The sequence below is a fragment of the Dryobates pubescens genome, chromosome Z, assembly GCF_014839835.1.
Source record: "Dryobates pubescens isolate bDryPub1 chromosome Z, bDryPub1.pri, whole genome shotgun sequence".
Lineage (NCBI taxonomy): Eukaryota > Metazoa > Chordata > Aves > Piciformes > Picidae > Dryobates > Dryobates pubescens.
Window position 1 is genome coordinate 15,643,334 of NC_071657.1, and position 21,822 is coordinate 15,665,155.

At 40.7% G+C, this 21,822-nt stretch overlaps 1 protein-coding gene across 1 annotated transcript in view; it reads left to right on the forward strand.

Annotated features, from left to right (window-relative positions):
• Window positions 1-21,822, forward strand: part of SNCAIP (synuclein alpha interacting protein) — a 100,776-nt gene that overhangs the window by 45,476 nt on the left and 33,478 nt on the right. The window contains exon 3 of the mRNA XM_054178424.1: window positions 7,879-7,951. Coding sequence (XP_054034399.1) covers window positions 7,879-7,951 — 73 coding nt within the window. The remainder of the gene's footprint in view (window positions 1-7,878; window positions 7,952-21,822) is intronic.

Sequence of the window (21,822 nt, forward strand, 5' to 3'; positions counted from 1 at the left end):
TAACTGATTTCATTACAAATAGCTACTCACAGAAAGGAAGAATAAAGTCATGACCTTTTAGTTGCGTCAAATGATAGACCCACCATTAAAAGTGTATCTATTTCCCCTTTTTCCAATTAGTAGTCTTGATTTTGCCCATAAATTTATTTATGCTTTTAAATTGTATGCTATTGTCGTAGTTACCTGGAGGTTTCCTAGTCTTTAAAAGAAAACCCATGATTTCGCTTATGCTGGCAAATTGAAACTATTTTATTTCAGCTTTACAAAAGTAATAGCAAATTACCTAGTCATAGCCAGAGCTCCTGGTGATAGATATTTAAAGTATGTTGAGCTGACTGTATAGATCATTGCTTTGATCATTGAAATAGCTCTGCATGAAAAAAAGAAAAACAATCAAAAAAAAGCCTGGTTGACTCAGTAGTGCTAGTCTAGGACTGGGCCTAATCTGAAAATTTGTGAAATATGAATGCAGCAAGTGAACTCAAACATAATTAAGCAGCTATTAAATTGTCAGATATTTCAAAACAGCTTGAAAAAACTTCTCCATGTTATAGAATCATAGAATGGTTCAGGCCTGAAGGGACTTCCAAATGTCATCTAGTCCGACCTCCTCTGCAGTCAGCAGGGACATCCTCAAATAGATTAGGCTGCCCAGGGCCTCGTTGAGCCTTACCTTGAGTATCTCCAGAGAAGAGCCTCAACCACCTCCCTGGGCAACCTGTTCCAGTGTTCCACCACCCTCATATTAAAGAACTTCTTCCTGATATGGAATCTAAATCTGCCCTTCTCTATTTTGAAGCCATTGCCCCTCGTCTTGTCACTGCATCCTCTCCATCTTTCCTGTAGCCCCCTTCAGGTACTGAAAGGCTGCTATTATGTCTCTCCAGAGCCTCCTCTTCTCCATGCTGAACACCTCCAGCTCCCTCAGCCTATTCTCGTAGCAGAGGTGCTCCAAACCCCTGATCATTTTCATGGCCCTCTTCTGGACCCTCTCCATCAGGTCCATGTCCTTCCTATATTGAGGGCTCCAGACCCGTACACAGTACTCCAGGTGAAGTCTCACCAGAGCAAAGTGGTAGTATTACCTCTCTTGATCTGCTGGCAACACATCTTTTGATGCAGCCCAGGATGTGATGGCCTTCTAGGCTGCAAGTGCACACTGTCTGCTCATGTCCAACTTCTCATCCATCAGCACCCCCAAATCCTATTCCACAGGGCTGCTTTCTAATACCTCATCCCCCAGTCTGCATTGATAGTAAGGATTGTTCTGGCCCAGGTGTAGAACCTGGCACTTGCTCTCACTGAACCTCATGAGGTTCACCTGGGCCCACCTCTCCAGCTTGTTTAGGTCCCTGTGGATGATGTCCCCATTCTTCTGGTGCATTGACAGCACCACATAGCTTGGTGTCAATCCTCATCTTGCAGGGTAGATGTAAACTATGCTTAGTCAAGAACACAGCTGATCTCCTGACCTTTTATTTACTTTCAAAAGGTGTACATTTTGAACCTTTTGTCACTTTCCATGGTCATGGAAAGAGCTGTGTCACCCCTCAGGCTCAGGTGTATAGACAACATATAGCCATACTTGTCTACCCACCAAGCAGGACTTCAGGGTTCAAGGAGGGTTCTACACAGCAGTGCAGGCACAGACACAAAGTGCCGCAAGTTGATTTATTTCCCATCCAGTTGTTTAATTCATTGGTAGTTCTCTTTTCCTCTCTGCCTTTTCAGAATGAAACAAAATGTGGACGGGCACTAAATTGTTCATAGGAAGTATTAGATTCAGATGGATATTTTGTACCTTTAAAAGTGTTACTGTCTATGTAGGTCTTCATTAAAGTCAAAGGGAAGAATAACACATAAAGTGTCTGCTGTAAGCAATACATAGCACAAATAACCTAAACCGTACTCTAAAGATGCTGATGAAAGCCATTAAGTAAGTTTATTTTGTAACGGTATTATTTCTCACATGTATTGTGCTAGCCTAATCTTTTTCCTACACTTTTGTTTGTTTGTTCTCTGAAACTGCTTTAATACTACTATTGAGAAAAATGTTCTGCAACATCAGGTCACATATTGTTGCTTTGCTTGCCCTCAATGTAGCTTACTGCTCCATAGATGTCTAGGAAAAGGGGTGGTTATGGTTGCATGGTTATACATGACAAAGCAAATGTAATATAAAGGTATTAATTTAATGATCTTTGAATATTAATGGAACAGTTTATTTTTTATGATAGCAAATAAACTCAAGTAAGACTGTTAAATATTTGACTTATACTGATAGTATCTGGAAATAAATTAGCTGTAATGAGGGAAGGTGTCTGTTTTCTCTGTCTAAATGAAAACAAGCTGTGCATTTAAGAGCAGGACAGATTATACTGGTGCCTTGGTTCAGTGGAGGTGAATTTTTTGAGTTTTGGTTCTGCTCCAGTTGGAGCAGACCATTATCTTTAGTGCTTTGGGTGTGTCATGGTTCTGATAACGTGATTCAAGAGTCACTTTACCTGTCCAACTTTGGCTATGTTTCAGAAGACACTGAAGGTGTTCTCAATAACAGAATGCTTGAAAATAACATTTGCTTGTTAATTTCCTATTATTTCACTATTTTGTGTATACATTTCTATACTGGTGATCCAGTACAAGTGAGTCTTCAGATGGCAGACAAGTGACACAGAACATGACAGCCTTGAAGGATTTTTTTCTCATACAGAGTTTAACATTCATTCTATTAAAATCTGAGAACCATGTGAAATACTTAACATTTTTAATAGTTCAGATTCTGTAGTGCAGTTTCACAGAGTGAACAAATGTAATTGTTTTGTATAATAAAGGAGGTTCAGTTTACCCTGAATTAACAGTGTCTGTAGAAGGAGATTTTTAATATCTTGAATTTAGAATAGTAGTTAACTGCATCTTGTCTCTGTTTGCTGTTGACATTGTTCTTCCATCTTGAAAAGTTCTTAAAGAGTTTACTGAATTTCACTATTTCAGACAGAAACCTCAACCTCAAAGTGCAATAAAAAATGCTATTAAATGCATTATTCTGGAAATAAGCCTTTAGTTTTGCTACCGATATTTCACACTTTGATTACATACCAGAGATGACAGTAAACATTGGCTAACAAAGCAACCTGATATGCTTAGCTCTCACCTTGTCACTTACTTCCTTGGGCACAGCCCTGAATTGTAGTTGAATTGGGTACTCTAATGGTGAATTGAGAGAAATGGTGTTTAATTTTGTATGTAAAATGGTTTTAAATCATTGACTTAAAAGTAGGAAATAATTATTTTAAATGCCATTGAATAAGCATTAAGTCTAGAATTCTGTTCAAGGAGAGGGTTACATTCTCAATCTCTTTTGCTGTCCCTCTGTGATGCTGCTAGTAACCTTGAAATGTTTTGGTTGACTAAAAGCTAACATTATTGATGATCAGAGGTGGAGCTAGAGTATGAGAGAACATAGTTCTAGAGGGAATTGCTGGCAGTGGATTGTGTTTATGGTTGGGAAAGGTCTACTTTAAAAAGTCATTTTAGTTTCCTTCTGGACCAAAACCCAGTTCTTCACATGTTGACCACAGAATACAGATGGCAGAATGTGAATGTCTCTTTGAGACAGAGGTAAGTGGGAGGAAATTGCTGAATAAAATCAAATCAATATGATTAAAATGCATAATGAAATTTATAATGTTTGATAGATTTTTGGTGGTGGGAGGTGGTAACTGAATACATTTTAATGCAATATTGAAAGAGAAAGAAAATCTGTTCTTTCAAGAAAAAAGGCAGTAAGAAAACTGGCTTTATGTTTTTGAGGTTGCCTGACAAAACACATAGCAATGGAATACAAAAGGCCTCATTCTAATTGAATTACAAACTGTATAATAGTTTAAACTACACCAGCTGGTCCTATGAAGCTACCATATTCCTTGGAGACGTGTTCTTTGGATTCTGTTAAGAATCTTTACTAGACCAGTTCAAAATTGCCTTCTGAGTCTTTGTGCTGAAATAGCAAGATGTATAGCTTAACAGCTCAATCTTTATTAAACAATAGCTAGAGTGAAGCACAGCACATGGCGTTTGTGCATGTGTGTAACTCGTATTAATTTGTATTTAGTAGTGTTTTTTCTCCCTGTCTCTCTTCTGCTTGTTGTTACTGTAGGCTGCCATATACTGGAGCAGTCACAACCTTAAAGACAGCCCCTTGTTTCATGGGAATTAGAATCACTGGATAGTTCTGCTACACACTTTAATTCAGTGTTGATCTTGGGAATATTTATGAGGGATTCTTATGGTAGTTGGAGTTTCTCAATACATCCCTCAATCAGGAATAAATAAGGGGTGGGAGATTTCTGAGGCTTAACTACAATGAGTGGAGCAACAGTAGTTGAAGAACAAACAAGATCAAGTGCAGTGCTGGACCTAGTGTTAACAAACAAAGAAGGACTGGTTGTAGATGTTAAGGTTGCAGGTAATCTTGGTTGTAGTGGCCATGACATGTTAGAGTTTAATATCAGCAGACAAAGAAGCAGGTACGTACAATTTCAACCCTGGACTTTAAGAGGGCTAACTTTGCCCTCTTCTAGACACTACTTAAAAATATCCAGTGGGCTAGAGCTCTGTAGGGAAGGCAGGCCCAAGAGAGGTGGTTAGTATTCAAACGTTACCTCCTTCAAGCTTGAGAGAAATGTATTCCCTGGAAAAAAAATCAAGTAAGGCAGGCAGAAGACCTGCATGGATAAGCAAGGAACTCTTAGTAAAACTCAAAAAGAAAAAGGAGGTTTACAATATGTTGAAAAAAGGTCTGTTCAATTGGGAGGATTATAGAGATATAACCAGAGAAGGTAGAGATGCAACAAGGTCAAGGCCCACTTGGGACTGAATCTCACCCGGGGTGAAAGAGAACAAGAAGAGTTTTTTCAAATGCATCAATGATAAAAGTAAGAGCAGGCAAAAGGTAGGCCCACTACTGAATGATGTGGGAGATATGGTAAGTGATGGCAGAGATGGCAGAGTTGGTGAATGCCTTCTTTGCCTCAGTCCTTTGCTCCTAAGACCAGTCCTCGGGAACCTCAGTCTCTAGAAGCAAGGGAGCAGAACTGGAGGGATGTAGACATTCCGCCAGTCAGTCGGGACCAGGTTAGAGATCTCTTATATCAGGTAAAGCCACACAAATCCATGAGCCCTGATGGGGTGCATCCATGAGTGTTGAGAGAGCTGACTGATGCTGTTGCTGAACCTCTCTCCATCATCTTTGAAAAGTCATGGAGAATAGGAGAGGTGCTGATGACTGGAAGAAAGCAAATTTCATTCCAGTCTTGGAGGATCCAGGTAACTGCAGACCAGTCGGCCTCACCTCCATCCCTGGAAAGATGATGGAGCATCTCATCCTGGAGGGCATCTCTAACCATGTGGCAGACAAGGAGGTTATCAGAAGTAGCCAATATGGATTTACCAATGGGCAATCCTGCCTCACTAATCTGATAGCCTTCTATGAAACTATGACCAAATGGGTAGATGAGGGAAGAGCAGTGGATGTTATATACCTTGACTTCAGTAAGGCTTTTGATCCTGTCTCCCATAACATCCTCATAGAAAAGTTCAGGAAATGTGGCATAGATGGTTGGTCTGTGAGGTGGATTGAGCAAACTGGCTAAACAACAGAGTTCACAGGGTTTTCATCAGTGGCACAGAGTCACCATGGCCACATGTGGCCATTGGTGTTCCCCAGGGATCAGTACTGGGTCCAGTTTTATTCAATATCAATAACTTGGATGAGGGGATTGAGAGTACTCCCAGCAAATTTGCTGATGATACAAAACTGGGGGGGGTTGGTTGACACCTCATCAGGCTGTGCAGCCATCCAGTGTGACATGGACAGGCTGGAGAGCTGGGTGCAGGCAAACTTCATGAAGTTCAATAAGGACAAGTGCAGGGTCCTGCATCTGAGGAGGAATAACAACAGGCACCAGTACAGGTTAGGGGCTGGCCTGCTGGAAAGCAGCTCCACAGAGAAAGATCCTGGAGTCCTAGTGGACAGCAAGTTCTCCATGGGACAACAATGTGCCCTTGTGGCCAAGAGAGCCAACAGTATCCTGGGGTGCATCAAGAAAAGTGTGTCCAGCAGGTCTATGGAGGTTCTTCTACCCCTCTCTTCTGCTCTGGTGAGACCACACCTGGAACGCTGGGTCCTGTTTTGGGCTCCACAGTTGAAGAGAGGCAGAGACCTGCTGGAGAGAATCCAGTGGAGAGCCACAAGGATGATTAGGCCACTTGAGGATCTCCCCTATGAAGACAGACTGAGATCCCTGGGGCTGTTTAGTCTTGAGAAGACTGAGAGGGGATCTCATCAATGTGTATAAATATCTGAGGGGTGGGTGTCAAGTGGAGGGGGCCAAGCTCTTTTCGGTGGTGCTCAATAATAAGACAAGGAACAACGGGTTCAAACTTGAACATTGAAGATTTCATCTCACCTTTGCAGTGAGGGTGACAGAGCACTGGAACAGGCTGCCCAGAGAGGTTGTGGAGTCTCCTTCTCTGGAGACTTTCAAAACCTACCTAGATGCATTCCTGTGTGGACTACCCTAAGTGATCCTGCTTTGGCAGGGGGGTTGGACTCAATGATCTTCTGAGGTCCTTTCCAACCTGTAATGTACTGTGATAGTGTGATACTGTGAACAGTTTTAAACTTTAGCAGACAAGAAGACTACTTCTGCAACTGGTCACATGAAGTTGACTTTAGATTATTTAGAAGTAGAATGCCAGCTGTGCATTAGAAGCACATCAGACTGAATGACGAATTCTCAGGGAGAAAAACAGGACAACTTAAGTTTCTTTCTTTTGTGTGGAAAGCTCATAGGTTTCTCTGTTGTTATTTCACTTCATTGGTCAATAGCACACCAGCTAAAAATACCTGTTTCTTTGAAAACATATGGTGTTTATATATTCTTTAAAAATTTACAGTTGTGCTAATCCTAAATGCTTTTTTTCTGGTTTAGTTTCCAAAACACTGGGTTTATTTATTTATTTTTTTAAATATGAGCAAAGACATTGATCTTTCACAGACATAATGATTTTCATTTGTTTAACTGTAACATTTAAACATTTTTAACATGATTAAAGGAGGCTTGGTATTAAAGAAACTTAATTTCTGTATGTTAGAATGTGTAATTTTACAACACTGTGTCATGTGTCTTACCAAGACCATAAGCTCCCAAGAAAAATACTTCTCTTTAGTAACATACCAAAGTAATCCCTGTTTTCTTTTCATTTTTAATGCTGGCTTCATAGAGTAGCATGCTGACTAGTATTGGGCATATCCTGTCATGTCAAAGTAATAATGCTAGTTTGCTTTAATGAAGCCTAAGTGAGAGAAATGACTCTGTTGTCTGTAGTGTATATGTACATGCATCCCACTGAAATCAGATCTGTATGCTGCAGAGATTGGTTAGTGACACTGGTTTGTGAGAGCTGAAATTCTATTTTTTAACCATCTTGCTATATCACCATAACAGATGCCCAGGTGGGCAATGTGAGACCATTAATAATTACTGTGAAACCTAGATCTGTTCTCACCTTTGGTATGTCTTGCATCCTGTAGAAAGGATAGATAGATAAAATGGGTTTGTGACTTGAATAATGGTGAGCTTCAGGAAGGAGAAATCTGAGGTGGAGAGACACTTCACTTTAGCTTTGGAAGTCTGTTTGATATCCTTCAAGGTGGGACGCAAAAGCAGTTACCATCTGTTTTTCTCCTACAACCTGAGAAGACCATCAGACCACTGGAAGTACCCTTGAACTGGTAGATTTAGGCAGTGCCCATGACATCAGAGCCTTTTGAAAGTCTTCTGTGTTTTTAATTTTATTTCTTTTCTTTTTTTACAGTATTCTGTAACTTCTCTCAAGACCATCCCGGAATTATGTAGAAGATGCGATTCACAAAATGACGACAGATCAGGTATGATGCCTACTTCTGTCCACCCATCATTTTGTAGGCTGCTTTTTATCATTTACAACTTGGCAACAATAACTTCTTGGCAGTGTTCTGTTGTTTTGTTTTCTCTCCTTTTTGTACAGCTTTCTGGAAACATGATTTTTTTTTTTCGTTAAACAGATGTTTGTTCATTAGAAGGAAAAAGAGTTCCAAAAAAGGATTTGGCTGTATACAGATAAATGTAGGGCTTCATCTCAGCAGCTCCAAACCACAGTATATGCAACAATTTACTTGAAAACCCAAGAAACCATTGGTGACAAGACGTAATAATGTAGGCGCCAATGAAAAAATGTTGGATGCATTTACTACCCATAGGGCCATGACCAGTTTGAGGGATGATGTTTTGCCGGAGTCTGAAACTGTATCAAGGATGCTACATGATAGAATCTACTCTAAGGCATACTGTAATAGTTAAGATTAAAGCCGAGTTTTTTAGTTTAATGGTGTAAACTAAATGAAGAATCACGGCACATAGATGAGAACCAGCTGGAGACCTTCCCCCTGCCCCCTTGACAAAAAGTGCATTCAGTGTTGTTTTTCACTCTGTAAATCAGATTAAGCTGCTTTTGTTTTTCCCTCCCTGATGGAAGAGAAATTATTTGGTAAGAGGAGCATTTTTTGTTGAGCTGTGAAAAGTTTATAGTGCTTTCTGATGTGTTAATTGAACTTTTGTAAACGTGGTTTCATCAAATACTTTTGTAACAGAAGCAGGAGATAGAAAACATTAACAGAGAGGGCTACAAACCTAATAAGGGTACTGGAACATCTCTGTTATGAGGAAAAGCTGAGAGACCTGAGGATCTTTAGCCCAGAAAAGAAAAGGCTGAGAGGGGACCTTATCAATGCTTATAATTATCTGAAGGGTGAGTGTCAAAAGGATGAGTCCAGTCTCTTTCCATTGGTGCCTAGTGACAGGACAAGGGGCAGCAGGTTATAAACTGGAACACAGGAAGTTCAATCTGAACATGAGGAAGAGCTTTTATTACTTTGAGGCTGCCCAGAGAGGTTGTAGTCTTCTTCGAAGATGCTCAAAATGTGCCTGGACATGCTTCTGTGTGATCTGCTCTAGATGACTCTGCTTTAGCGGAGGGGTTGGGCTAAATGATCTCCAGAGGTCCCTTGCAGCCCCAGCTGTTCTGTGGCTCTGTGGTTTGGTGACCTGGAGTTTGTGGGATGACAGGAGACTTTTAGAGCTATGAGGTACACTGGCAACTTTTCTTTCTACATTTCTGAAGAGTGTAACTAAATTCAAACTTTGAGAGCTACTTCTTCTACTGGAGTCGTTAAAAGGCAGGTCATCACAGCTGTGCACCACAGTCATTAGCAATAAAAGGAAGCAAAACTCTCCTAAACATGTAACTGCCTTCACAGGACACAGCAGGGATTGTGTGCAGGGTGCAACCTGCTGCAAGCAGAGACAACGATGCAGAAAGGGAGAGTGCCACTGATTCACTCTCCTCAATTTGTTGTTGTTAAACTTACCTTTTTACTTCCAAATTGATTCGAGACTGTTTCTTTTGTAAGTTTACCTCTCTTTTGTCCTGCCTAATTTGCTTTCCCCTGCCGAGCAAAATGGGACAGGATAGGCTATCTAAATCTGTTCCATTTGAGCTTTTGGACTCTGGGAAAGCTTAAACCACAACAGCAAACCAATAGCAATGATGAAACGCTGGCTGCGAGTTCTTCCTCAGGACTATGGGATATTGACAACTTCATGTATAGCTCTGTTGTTTCATGGTCTTCCCTGCAGTTGGACATTTTCCAGTGATAATTTTAATTACATCTGCACTCATTCATTGCATTGAAATAGAGTTGACAGAAGCAAGTACAGGCATTGCTGGAAGAGACTAGAATACATAGAATACATAGAATAAACCAGGTTGGAAGAGACCTTCAAGATACATAGAATACATAGAATACATAGAATAAACCAGGTTGGAAGAGACCTTCAAGATCATCGCGTCCAACCCATCAAGATCATCGCATCCAACCCATCAACCAATCCAACACCGCCCAAACAACTAACCCACGGCACCAAGCACCCCGTCAAGTCTTCTCCTAAAAACCTCCAGTGATGGCGACTCTACCACCTCCCCAGGCAGCCCATTCCAATGGGCAATCACTCTTTCTGTATAGAACTTTTTTCTAACATCCAGCCTGAACCTCCCCTGGCGCAGCCTGAGACTGTGTCCTCTTGTTCTGGTACTGCTTGCCTGGGAGAAGAGACCAACATCCGTCTGTCTACAACCTCCCTTCAGGTAGTTGTAGAGAGTAATAAGGTCACCCCTGAGTCTCCTCTTCTCCAGGGTAAGCAACCCCAGCTCCCTCAGCCTCTCCTCGTAGGGCTTATGTTCCAAACCCCTCACCAACTTTGTTGCTCTTCTCTGGACTCGTTCCAGCAAGTCAACATCCTTCCTAAACTGAGGGGCCCAGAACTGGACACAGTACTCGAGGTGCGGCCTAACCAGTGCAGTGTACAGAGGCAGAATGACCTCCCTGCTCCTGCTGGCCACACTGTTCCTGATGCAGGCCAGAATGCCATTGGCCCTCTTAGCTGCCTGGGCACACTGCAGGCTCATATTCAGTCTACCATCGACCAGCACCCCCAGGTCCCTCTCAGCCTGACTGCTCTCCAGCCACTCTGACCCCAGCCTGTAGCTCTGCATGGGGTTGCTGTGGCCAATGTGCAGAACCCGGCACTTGGATGTGTTAAATCTCATGCCGTTGGACTCTGCCCATCTGCCCAGCCTGTCGAGGTCCCTCTGCAGAGCCTCTCCACCCTCCAGCAGATCAACTCCTGCCCCCAGCTTGGTGTCGTCAGCAAATTTACTGATGATGGACTCGATGCCCTCGTCCAGATCATCAATAAAGATGTTAAAGAGCATGGGGCCCAGTACTGATCCCTGGGGCACACCACTCTTGACTGGCTGCCAGCTGGATGTGGCACCATTCACCACCACTCTCTGGGCTCGGCCCTCCAGCCAGTTCCTAAGCCATCGCAGTGTGCTCCCATCCAAGCCATGGGCTGACAGCTTGGCCAGGAGTTTGCTATGGGGAACGGTGTCAAAGGCCTTGCTGAGGTCCAGGTAGACTACATCCACAGGCCTCCCCACATCCACCAGGCGGGTCACCTGATCATAGAAGGAGATCAGGTTGGTCAGGCAGGACCTGCCCTTCCTAAACCCATGCTGGCTGGGCCTGATCCCTTGGCCATCCTCTAAGTGTTGTGTGATTGCACTCAGGATGACCTGTTCCATAATCTTGCCTGGCACTGAGGTCAGGCTGACAGGCCTGTAATTCCCTGGCTCATCCAACCGGCCCTTCTTGTGGATGGGTACCACGTTGGCCAGCTTCCAGTCATCTGGGATCTCTCCAGTGAGCCAGGACTGATGAAAAATAATGGAGAGTGGCTTGGCCAGCTCATCTGCCAGCTCTCTCAGCACCCTAGGATGGATCCCATCTGGTCCCATGGACTTGTGGGGGTCTAAGCTGCTGAGGAGAGCTCCTATCACTTGCTCATGGAACACAGGGAAACTATGCAGCTCCCTGGCTCCTTCTGCCAGCTCTGCAGGCCAGCTGTCTGGTAGACGTTCTTTCCAGCTAGTAAAAATTGAGGTAAAGAAGGTGTTAAGTACCTCTGCCTTTTCCTCATCCTGTGTTACAACATTTCCCTCCATGTCAATCAACGAGTGGAGGTTGTCCCTGCCCTTCCTCTTGCTATTAATATATTTATAGAAGGACTTTTTGTTGTCCTTCACATCAGAGGCCAGTTTAAGTTCCAAATGTGCTTTTGCCTCCCAGCTAGGGAGTCTATCAGTGGAAGTTAATTCAGAACTTTGTTTGAAAGTCTTGAATTAACATTAGGAATCAAAATTAGGAAAAATTTTCTGGACATTAGGAAAAAAATTTTGACTGAAAAACTGGTTTGTCAGGCATTGGAACAGGCTGTCCAGAGAAGTGGTTGAATCATCATCCCTGGATGTATTTAAAAGTCCCGTAGATGTGGTGCTTAGTGATGGCTTAGTGGTAGACTTGGTAGAGTTAATAGTTGGACTCAATAATCTTGAAGGTCTTTTCCAACCTAAATGATTCTGTGATTCTGTAAAAAAAAGATCTTTATCACTGATAATGGTATTGTCAGGCCAGGAACAGTACTAAAATCTATTTTTTCACTCCACTTAGCACTTAAGGCTTTTGTTGAATTTGAAATACTACTAAACTCTATTTTATTTTTACTTTGCCTAGTGACTGTGTAAATATGTAGTGCTGAACAGGAAATTAGCATTTTACATCTCTGTACAGACTTCAATGTCTGAGGTATCTTGAAATATCAAGAGGTGCATCAGTCAACATCGTGTAAGGCCCCCATCTGTAGATATTTTCATAGATGCTTTCAATTCAGTCTCTTGCCTTCCTCACATTGTAGACCATTGTAAAAAAAGGTTGCTATGTGCTATTTTTGATGAAGATAAATAATATCATAAATTTTTAGTATGCATGACGTTCAAGCTATTTTCTATCTGTGTTCTGTTAGCACTTTAAGTAATTACGTGTAGGAAAATTCAGAGGTTTTACAAAGAGACAAACCAGCTTCCCACCTTATACTGACTCTTGCTTAGTTGGAGGCGGCATGTCTTTAAACCAGAGAACAGCGTGGAAGTAGAACTGTTCAAGAAAGTTGGGGGGGGGGGGTTGTTTGGGTTTTATGTGGTTTTTTTTTGTTAAAGAACTAAAAGTTAAGCATATGTTAGCTACAGGATTAGGTATGTCAGGTTCTTAATAATCTAAAAAATAATTCCCTTATCTGCTTTGTCTCAGAAAAAATACTTGATTCACTGAGACAGTTGAGGCAAAGTTATACAGAAAGTAAGATTCAGCTTCCTACTTAAAATATATATATAAACATGTAGAGAAACATTTTTGCCACAAAGATTGTTAGAACATATTTAAAATGTAATTGTTTTTTGTGGAATTACATTTTTAATTTTATGGCTGGTACTGTCAAAGTCTCACTATTCATTGCCTGCAGATGAGTTTACTAAATAGCCCTTTAAATCCCATTTTCTTTCCCCATTTCATGTAAACATTGAATAATATGTTTGTAACGTATGAAAGTGTTTGCATATATTGTTTTCAAATTACTCTAAACACTTTTAATCCTAGGCAAACATACCCGTGTTTACCAGTTGGTATGCTTTCTCAAGCATTTCACATAGACCTTTCAACAGATTTTAGCCCCTTGGGGCTTTTTTAACTATTTCTGCCCAATTGCAACTTTTACTCAAATTACTTGCTCTTTTGGATAGAACAGGATTAAAAACTGAGAAAGAACGTCCCTGTGTGTAATTAATTCAGGTTCCTTCCTCGCCCTTTTGAAAGATGCATGTGGAAGTCATGTAATCAGTACAGTCTTGGTCCTAAGTCCTCTGTGAGGACTCCCTTCCTTGGGTTTGGGGAATTCTAATTTGGGAAAATTCCAAGGGATCTTTGGAGCCCAATTGAAGGCGCCACTACCCCCAGACTACAAGATAAAAGGTATATGAGATTGAAGACAAGATGTAGGGCAAATTCTAGTCTATCCACAATAGAATGTGACTAAGCATAACCGTTTTCTCTACCATCATGCTTCAAGAGAATTATATTTGTAGCTAGCATAATAACCACTAAAATGGTCATTGTTCTTCTTCAAAGAAGGAAAATGAAAGAGTAGGTTTTGGATGTAGCTAAGTCATTTTTTCTGAAATAAAGTGTTAGCCCATTGATTTCTGCCATTGTCTAATGTAGAATGATGACTGAAATAGAAAATAGTCCTTTATTTTTCTGTTATGAGGCATGAGATCTAAGGCCACTTGAGGAAACAGTTCAAGACATCTGTGTTTAACAAGCTTCACTGAGCCATATTGTTGCTGAAGTACATTGTGTCATGATTTTTGTTTGCCACTATATGTATATTTCAAATCAGGACAGTATCCTAATCTAAATCTTGAGTCATGGGTTGATAAATGCAAGTTAGTGCTTGATCTCCAGCAGCTTTTTCTCTGCACTGGTTTATTCCTTCCCAAAGTAACTGTCATTCACAACATTTTCAGAGATTGCTTTCCTGTTTTATAAAAACTAATAAATCAGTGAATATAAAAATGCACACAATTTTTGTCTCAAGCTTTTGGTATTTTTTTTTTAGCTATAAGAGAAGTTAAAGTGAAATTCAGTTTGGAGGTGGTGTTGCATGACATTAATTTCACAATTTGTTGTGCTGCAAGTGAATCCCAGGTAAACAAATCTGAAACAATGCAGTATGATAGATATTTCCTTGGTAGAATACTGAAGAATTCTCAGGGAAAAAAACAAACAACAAACAAACCAATAATTGATATAAAATGACACTTATGATAACTATATATAAGCCCTTTTTCTACTTAATTTTCACATCCTCCCTCTTCCTGTTTTACACATTCTGTGCCAGGATGAACTATTCTGGTTTCTCAGTAGAACTTTACTTGCTCCCTACATTCATAGGTAGTCCAGACAAGGGTAAATCCAGTATATTAATTTTATTTGCCTCTTCTGTATTCTCTGTTTTAGAAATCACCCCTTTTGTAGTGTTCTTCCTCAAGCCGAGATAAGAAACATTCATTCATTAAGGGTCATAGTAGTGTCAAATTGCCTGGAAAAGATGCATTGTTATTTAAAAGGATGAATTGTTATTTACCCTGTTTACCTTTCTTTCATCTTTAGAGTTGCTTCAAATTCCACTTAAATGGGATCAGATCATCTCTGTTTTTACCAGTCAGGGAGGGTTGTTCTTTAATTCGGGTTCTCATGCTACAGATGTTATGGTAAAAAACCTTGAAATGTAACCCTGGAAGTTATTAATATATTAAAACTGTAAAACAGTGCCACCTGCAGTTAAAATTGTTGAATATTATTTCAGTGATATTAATAAAACAGTAAATAGATACTCAGAATGTGATGTGCAAGGGATATACTTTCCTCCATCTCTTAGAGCTAAAATATCACTGTGTTGTAGTTTGAGTTGGGTGCCCCCCGGTGCATTCACTTCCTGTGTCCAGAAGTCCAGCCCAGGGGGATGGACACAGGAAATTGTGTATTTCCTACCATAATTCTTTGCACCACTATAAGATCCAGTGCGGAGTCTGGCACTTCCTCTTTCCTTCCCTCTCTGAGACTTGGTAACTGGGGGAGAGATCTCCCGGCCATGGGCCTGATTGGGTCCAAGGCCACAGGGGGATGGGCAGTCTCAGGCCTGGCCAGCTGAGACTAGCCCAGCAGAGGGAGGGGGAAGAAGGAGCCCTGGGGGTTTTGCATGCACCCTCAGGTGGGGATGGGATCTTTCTTTGTCACTGCGCTTTGGGTTTTCTGTAACATTCACTGCTTTCTATTTAAACTTTCATCACTTTTGCAATCCGTTTGTCTGAGTCGTTATTTCTGCCTGTGGTGGGGAGGGGATCTGCCCCAACCCATTACACACTGCCAACGTGGAAGATAAATTGGTGTTAACTATGAAGCATTCTCCAAAATTTGCCTGGTGTAGACAAAACCTTCGTGTCTGTATACAGTGTTGGAATCACAGTGCTCTAAATGGATCTACAGCGAGTATAAGTCTTAACTGACTGAAGAGTCTCTGTGGAAGTCATATCACAAGTAAGAAACTCAGGCATATTTTTAGTTATAGGACAGTGAAACTCCGAACGTGAAACTGTGTATGTTTACTCTCCCCCCCAGATGTTTATAGAGTATGTGAGCAATACGGTGAAATAGTGTATTTTAAAAAATAAAAATTAATAGATACTGGGCCATTCTCAATGCTAATCCTGGGCTTCCTTAGGATGATCATAGGAAGTGAGGTAAACTCCACAGTAAGTGAAGTTTTGGAGGAAGAGTTTCTGATAACAAAAAGTCATTTGAATGTGTTCATCCTTTGGTAGCAGTGAAGTCAACCTAAAAAGGTTTGCTCTCATTTATAGAATCATAGAATCCTGGAATGGTTTGGGTTGGAAGGGATCTTCAAATATATCTAATTCAATGCCCCTTTCATGGGCAGGGATACCTTTCATTAGATCGGGTTGCTCAAAGCCCCATTCAGCTTCCAGGGATGAGACATCCACAGCTTTGATGAACACTTTCAGGAATGAGACATCCACAGCTTCTCTGGGCAACCTGTTCCAGTGTCTCACTACTCTCATCAAAAGTATGCTAAATTTTACACTTAGCCTTGTTGAACTTCAAGAGGATTCCATTGGCCTAGTTCTCAACCCTGGTAAAGATCCCTCTGGATATCATCCCTTCCCTCAAGTGAACTAAATACACCATACAGGTTGGTGGCATCTGCAGATTTGCTGAGCATGCATTCAGTCCCACTATGTCATTAATATTGAACAGCACTAGTCCCAGTACAAACCCACTTGTTACTAATCTCCATCTGGACACTGAGCTGTTGACTGCAATACTCTGGATGTCGCCATCCAGCCAATTCCATTTGCATCAAACAGTCCATCCATCAAACCTATATCTCCAAATTTGAGGAAAGTATGTTGGGGGGGGGGGGCTATGTCAAAGGCCTTACAGAAGTGGAGACAAATGACATGATTAGCTCTTCCCTTGTCCATTGGTGTGGTCATTCTATCACAGAAGGTTGCTAAGATTAGTCAGGTGTGATTTACCCTTGGAAAGCCTTCTTGGTTGTCTCTACTCACTCCTCTATCATCCATATATCATCACAGAGCATCCAGAAGAATCTGTTCCATGATCTTTCCAGTCACAGAGGAGAGGCTGACTGGTCTGTTGTTCCCAGCATCCTTCTCTTTACCCATTTTAAAGGGTAAACAATTGAAATCTAAATGGCAAAGAAGCTGCTTGTGTTGCCAGCAAGGGTAGTCAGAGTTGTATACTGAGAGTTTCCAAGTACATGCTGACAAGTTCTTGAGGTAAAAGTCCTCAGTCTCTTGACTGTTGTTCTGTGCTTTTGTTTCCAGTCTGGCTACCACATACAGGCAGGTGGTGTTCTTCCAGGGTGGTTGCATCTTCATCATAGAAAATTTAAATCAGAAGACACCTCTCAAGGCCATATTCTCTAGTCTCAGTATAGTTCTGGTTACTCCTCAAGGACTTTTCTCCCAAAGAACATTGCAACCAAGTTATTTTGATGAAGTATTACTAGAGAAGTGACCTTAATGCAGTCATATCTTTGTCAGCAAGAAATAACCACGATTCAACTTCAGAGATTCACAGACCACTGAAAGATCCATTAGGCATGATAAAACCATCAGACAGTCTTAACACAGTCTTACCATACTCAGATTCAGGGCCCAAACAGCTTGTTGTTCTCCATTGTTCACAGTTTTGCCGTGTTTTCATAGAAAACAAAGGTTGTCATACAGAAAATGTAAAGTTAGCACAGCCTGGCTGAAGATCAGGTCATTAAGCTGAAGCATCAGTGGCATTGTTAACTGATGCCTCTTGGGATAAAAGGAAGTTATCCAGATTTTTTTCCTGCATGGTGGTTTAATGCAGCTGACTAGAAGATAATGCTCTCCACCCCAAGCGGTAACAGATACCAAGATAAAAAGGTTCAAGGAATTCTGTGGCAGATGTAACATAGTAATGGGGTCACTGGTTGGCACCTGTGGAATAAATTAATTGAAGTTCTCTTTAATTGCTGTTAAACCAGTATGTAGCTGTCAAGTGATCTAGGAAAGCAACATGGACACTGTTACCATCTGATGTGCAAATGACTCAGATCTTTACATCTATTTGTCTACTTGCCTGCACTGCTGCCTGTTGTATGTCCCAGTATTACGAATAAGGAGGGATAAGGCAAGAGATTTATAATAATTTTCATTTATTTATTTATTTATAAATTGTCTCCATCTTCCTTGTAACGTGATAAAAATTCGATAGTTTGGTTAGGGGTCATCTTCACAATAGGAATGGTTACAGATTGCTTTAGAATAGTTAAAAGAATAGTTAAAAGTGTTGGAAAAGATAGATCTAAAAGTAGCAGTAAAACTCCACTTAAGAAAGGAATAAGCTTCCTGGGGACTTAAGAATATGTCAGATACTCACAACACTATATGCTGATTGTGGGAATTCCTCTTTTCACCCCTTTTTATTGGAGAATCCTCCTGAGCTGCTACAGCTGCTAGTCCATATGTGTGATGAGGAAAAACCTGAGAGAAAGAGCTCACTCGCTCCACAACTGACTCATTTATATACAACCAAGTCTAATTTTTGTCACATGTCACCAGGAGAATATTTCCAAAGCCCAGACAATAGAAGTGGGTGCCAGGAACAGATAAAGATCTGTCCTCTGTGCAGACATGCCCCAGCACAGAGTCTCTGTCTTACTGTGCCTGGTCGGGCCATGTGGCTTTGGGGAAGAGTTCAAATGAGTCTACTGACAGGGTGGGGGGAGATATCTCCCTCTGTTTCTCCCTTCTGACTTCACGGGGAAGGGAGGGGATTTGGATGTACTGCTACACCCATCTGTTCAACAGCAGCATTTGTAACTACAGAACACTGGTCAAAGCATAAACCAAAATGAGTAATGGTGACAGAAATCCACTGTTGGGAGTTTGACCATTTCTTCAGTCATTCAGTGCTCTATTAATGTGAGTCCTGGGTTCCTGAAGATCTGGCATTGCAGCATCTACAAATACCATCCTACAGTATGTTCAATTTGTTTTCTAATGGTACTGATGTGTAGTGTGATATGATGCCTTTTACCACCTTCTCTCACTGTACCTATATGCCAAGGAGACAGGCTCTTGCATGCACATGAGCAGTGAATTTCAATAGTAGTTTCATTATTGAGCTGAAGTATACCCAGGACAATTTGAGGATAATCTGTTGTTTGGCATTAGATCATATGACAGAAACTGCTGGCCGCAAGAGTGAAGTTTCATCTGTGCATGAGACAGTCTTGATGGTGGGACAAAACTCATATAGTTACCCTGTAGTTCTACCGATGCTTGTACACAAGATAAAACTCCTCTCACCTCCCTCTGCCCTAGAGATGTTGAAAAATAGCATGCAGTCAGCAGATGCTTCTAATTTAAAGCATACTGCAAAGATCCTTTTTAGAAAGTTCAAGGTAAATTTTCACTCCTAACCCAAAATCTGATTAAGTGATTAAACTGCAAGAGAAATTACATCCTAATTATCTGCTTTTCTGACTATTAGCCCCCAGTAGTTCTGGGATAGCTTTAAACAGACAAAGAAATAAATATATAAATAAAGTTATAAATAAGCCTAGAGGGACGTTTATTCACATTTTACAATAGTTTCCTCCTCAAGAAGGGCACAGAGCATGAAGCATGATCAGGAAACTTAATTTGATCCTGGGTTTTCATCAAATACTATTTTCTTTCATGCCAAGGAAATGGTTTGGCACTCTAGTTCTATCAGGCAGCATGATACTACTGATGTAAATGAAGTTTCCCCAGTTTTGATGTTCCTCTCTCTTTTAACTTCAGCAATACACAATGGTGTTATCTAGTTCTCTCATATTATTGAATCAAAGTTTAAAACCCCCATTTTTATAACATAGTGGGAAGAAAAATAATTGTTTTACATTTAGGATACTCTGGTGCACAGAATTATTTGTCAGACTCGGCATCAAGCTAGCTGCTCCAAATTCTAGCCCCCTGTCTTAAACTCAAACAATCTTTTACTTTTGTTTATAAAAGAACCAAACAGTATTTATTTGACCCAGACTTTTAATGACCCCTGCCTGAGTTCATAAGTATGTAGAGATGAGCAAAAGGCTTTTCCCCTAGAGCAGCTGTTAAAGACTATTCACATAACTCCTGCTGTGCTGGTGCTTTGGAGTACATAGGCAGCACTTGATTTTGCTTTTACAGGGAAAAAGCATCTGAAAACAGAGCAGCCGAGATTCAAGCCATGCCCTGGTACACTCTGACCTATGATTTCAGCGTTCTGTAGGAGGAAACCACACTTGTAACTGCCTAAGCACTGATACAGCTTTTGCAGCACCCGAGTAAAATAGCACAAAGAAAATAGCACAAAGAGGGATTGTGTCTACCATTCTGACTTATTTTCTTTCCTACTGCTATGCAGTTAAACACTGTATTTTAATCCTTTATTGAATGCAGTGTAAATTAATCATCCCAATTAAGTGAAGCAGCTGAAGTTTGTAAGCCATTAATAATTTGCTAACTGTTCTCGGTAATCCAGTTAGTTTTCTGGAAAAACTGTTTGTAGAAAGATGTTGGGAAGAAAAACAATTAAAAGATTGAGGTACCTTACTGTCCTGTAAATGTAGTGAAAGAAAAGAGAAATAGATGACTTTACAAGGATCTGAGACAAATTTGTAACAATGGTCATTGCTTCTTCCAGTGTCACATTTTACAGTTTTGTCATCAGTGGTTTATGTAAATGCATGTTAGTAAGGTTAGAAAGTGGGGAAAGCTGGGCAACATAATAAATGTAAACTTGAATAAAGTGACGACAAACAAAATGTTGATGCCTTTTCCTCTGTCTAGACCCCTGTGTTGAAAGCAGTGTTTTCATAAAACTCAGACAGAATTCATTTCCATACTGAGTGCTTAATAGTTCCTGTTGGAACAAAACAGCTGGGAAACATATGGTATCCATTTCCCTGTATCACTTGGAAAAAATTTCACATGTAAATAAAACCAACATAAAAGTGTAGGCCTTTGAACCTAAGATCTTATACAATACATAAATAAGTCAGTACAGTGCATTCTTTGTATTGGCCCACTAAGTTGCATGACTTTTCATTATTATTATTTTTATTTCTTCTTCCTAAATGTATTCCTAAATACATTCTTAAGAGTTTCCAAAAGTATTAAGGTAATTTTCAGACATCCATAGCTACTAAGCCACACTAATCTTTCACTTTAGACATTAACGTTGCACTGAAAGTGTGTATCTGTTTCCTTAGGAAAGTGTTCATGGCAAATTGTGTGTTTTGACCACAAATTAGATCTCACTGATACGCAGTTAGCACGTGTAATAAATCTGCCTTGTTTAAATAGTATTCATGACTTTCAGTATGCATTAACTCTTAGCGCATTTTGAAAGGGACATAGAAACTGCCTAAAGGTTTTAATGGTTTTAGTGATGTCCCTTAACTGAAAATAACAAAATAAGGAAACCCCTTTTTGCCAGAATTCCACAGATTATGGAGATCATAAATATCACCAGCTGGGACTGTGTGAAACAGAATATGAGTTCAGCAGGATTAAGAGTTCAGGTAACTTGAGCTCCCTTTCTTCTCTGCAAGTCAGATTCACTGGTCAAACTCCATATCCTGCAGTGCACTGAAATGATGGTCTGTTAGATCCAGTGCTATGTGTGAGTCTGTTCATGTGTGCATATACAGAATATATGTATATAAGGGATGGAAAGTTTGACAGAGAAATCCATCACAGAAATGGAAAAGGAAACATCATGCTTGAATAAGTTGGCTTAATTTTCAAATCAGAGAATGACAAATTTGTTGAGGTTGGTACGGACCACTTAAGATGATCTAGTCCAATAGCCTTGCTTAAGCAGGGTCAGCTGGAGTCGGTTAAGCACAGGACTGTGTCCAGTAGGATTCTGAGTGCCTCCAAGGATGGAGGCTCCACAGATCTCCTGGTAACCTGTGCCAGTGTTTGACCAGCTTCACAGTAACAAAGTGTTTTCTTGGGTTCATGTGGAATTTCATACACTTCACTTTGTGTTTGTCACCTCTTGTCCTGTCAGTGGGCATTATGGAGAAGATCCTTGCTCCCTCTTTTACCTTCTGTCCTGTCAGGTGTTTATACACAAGTAAGATTCTCATGATGCTT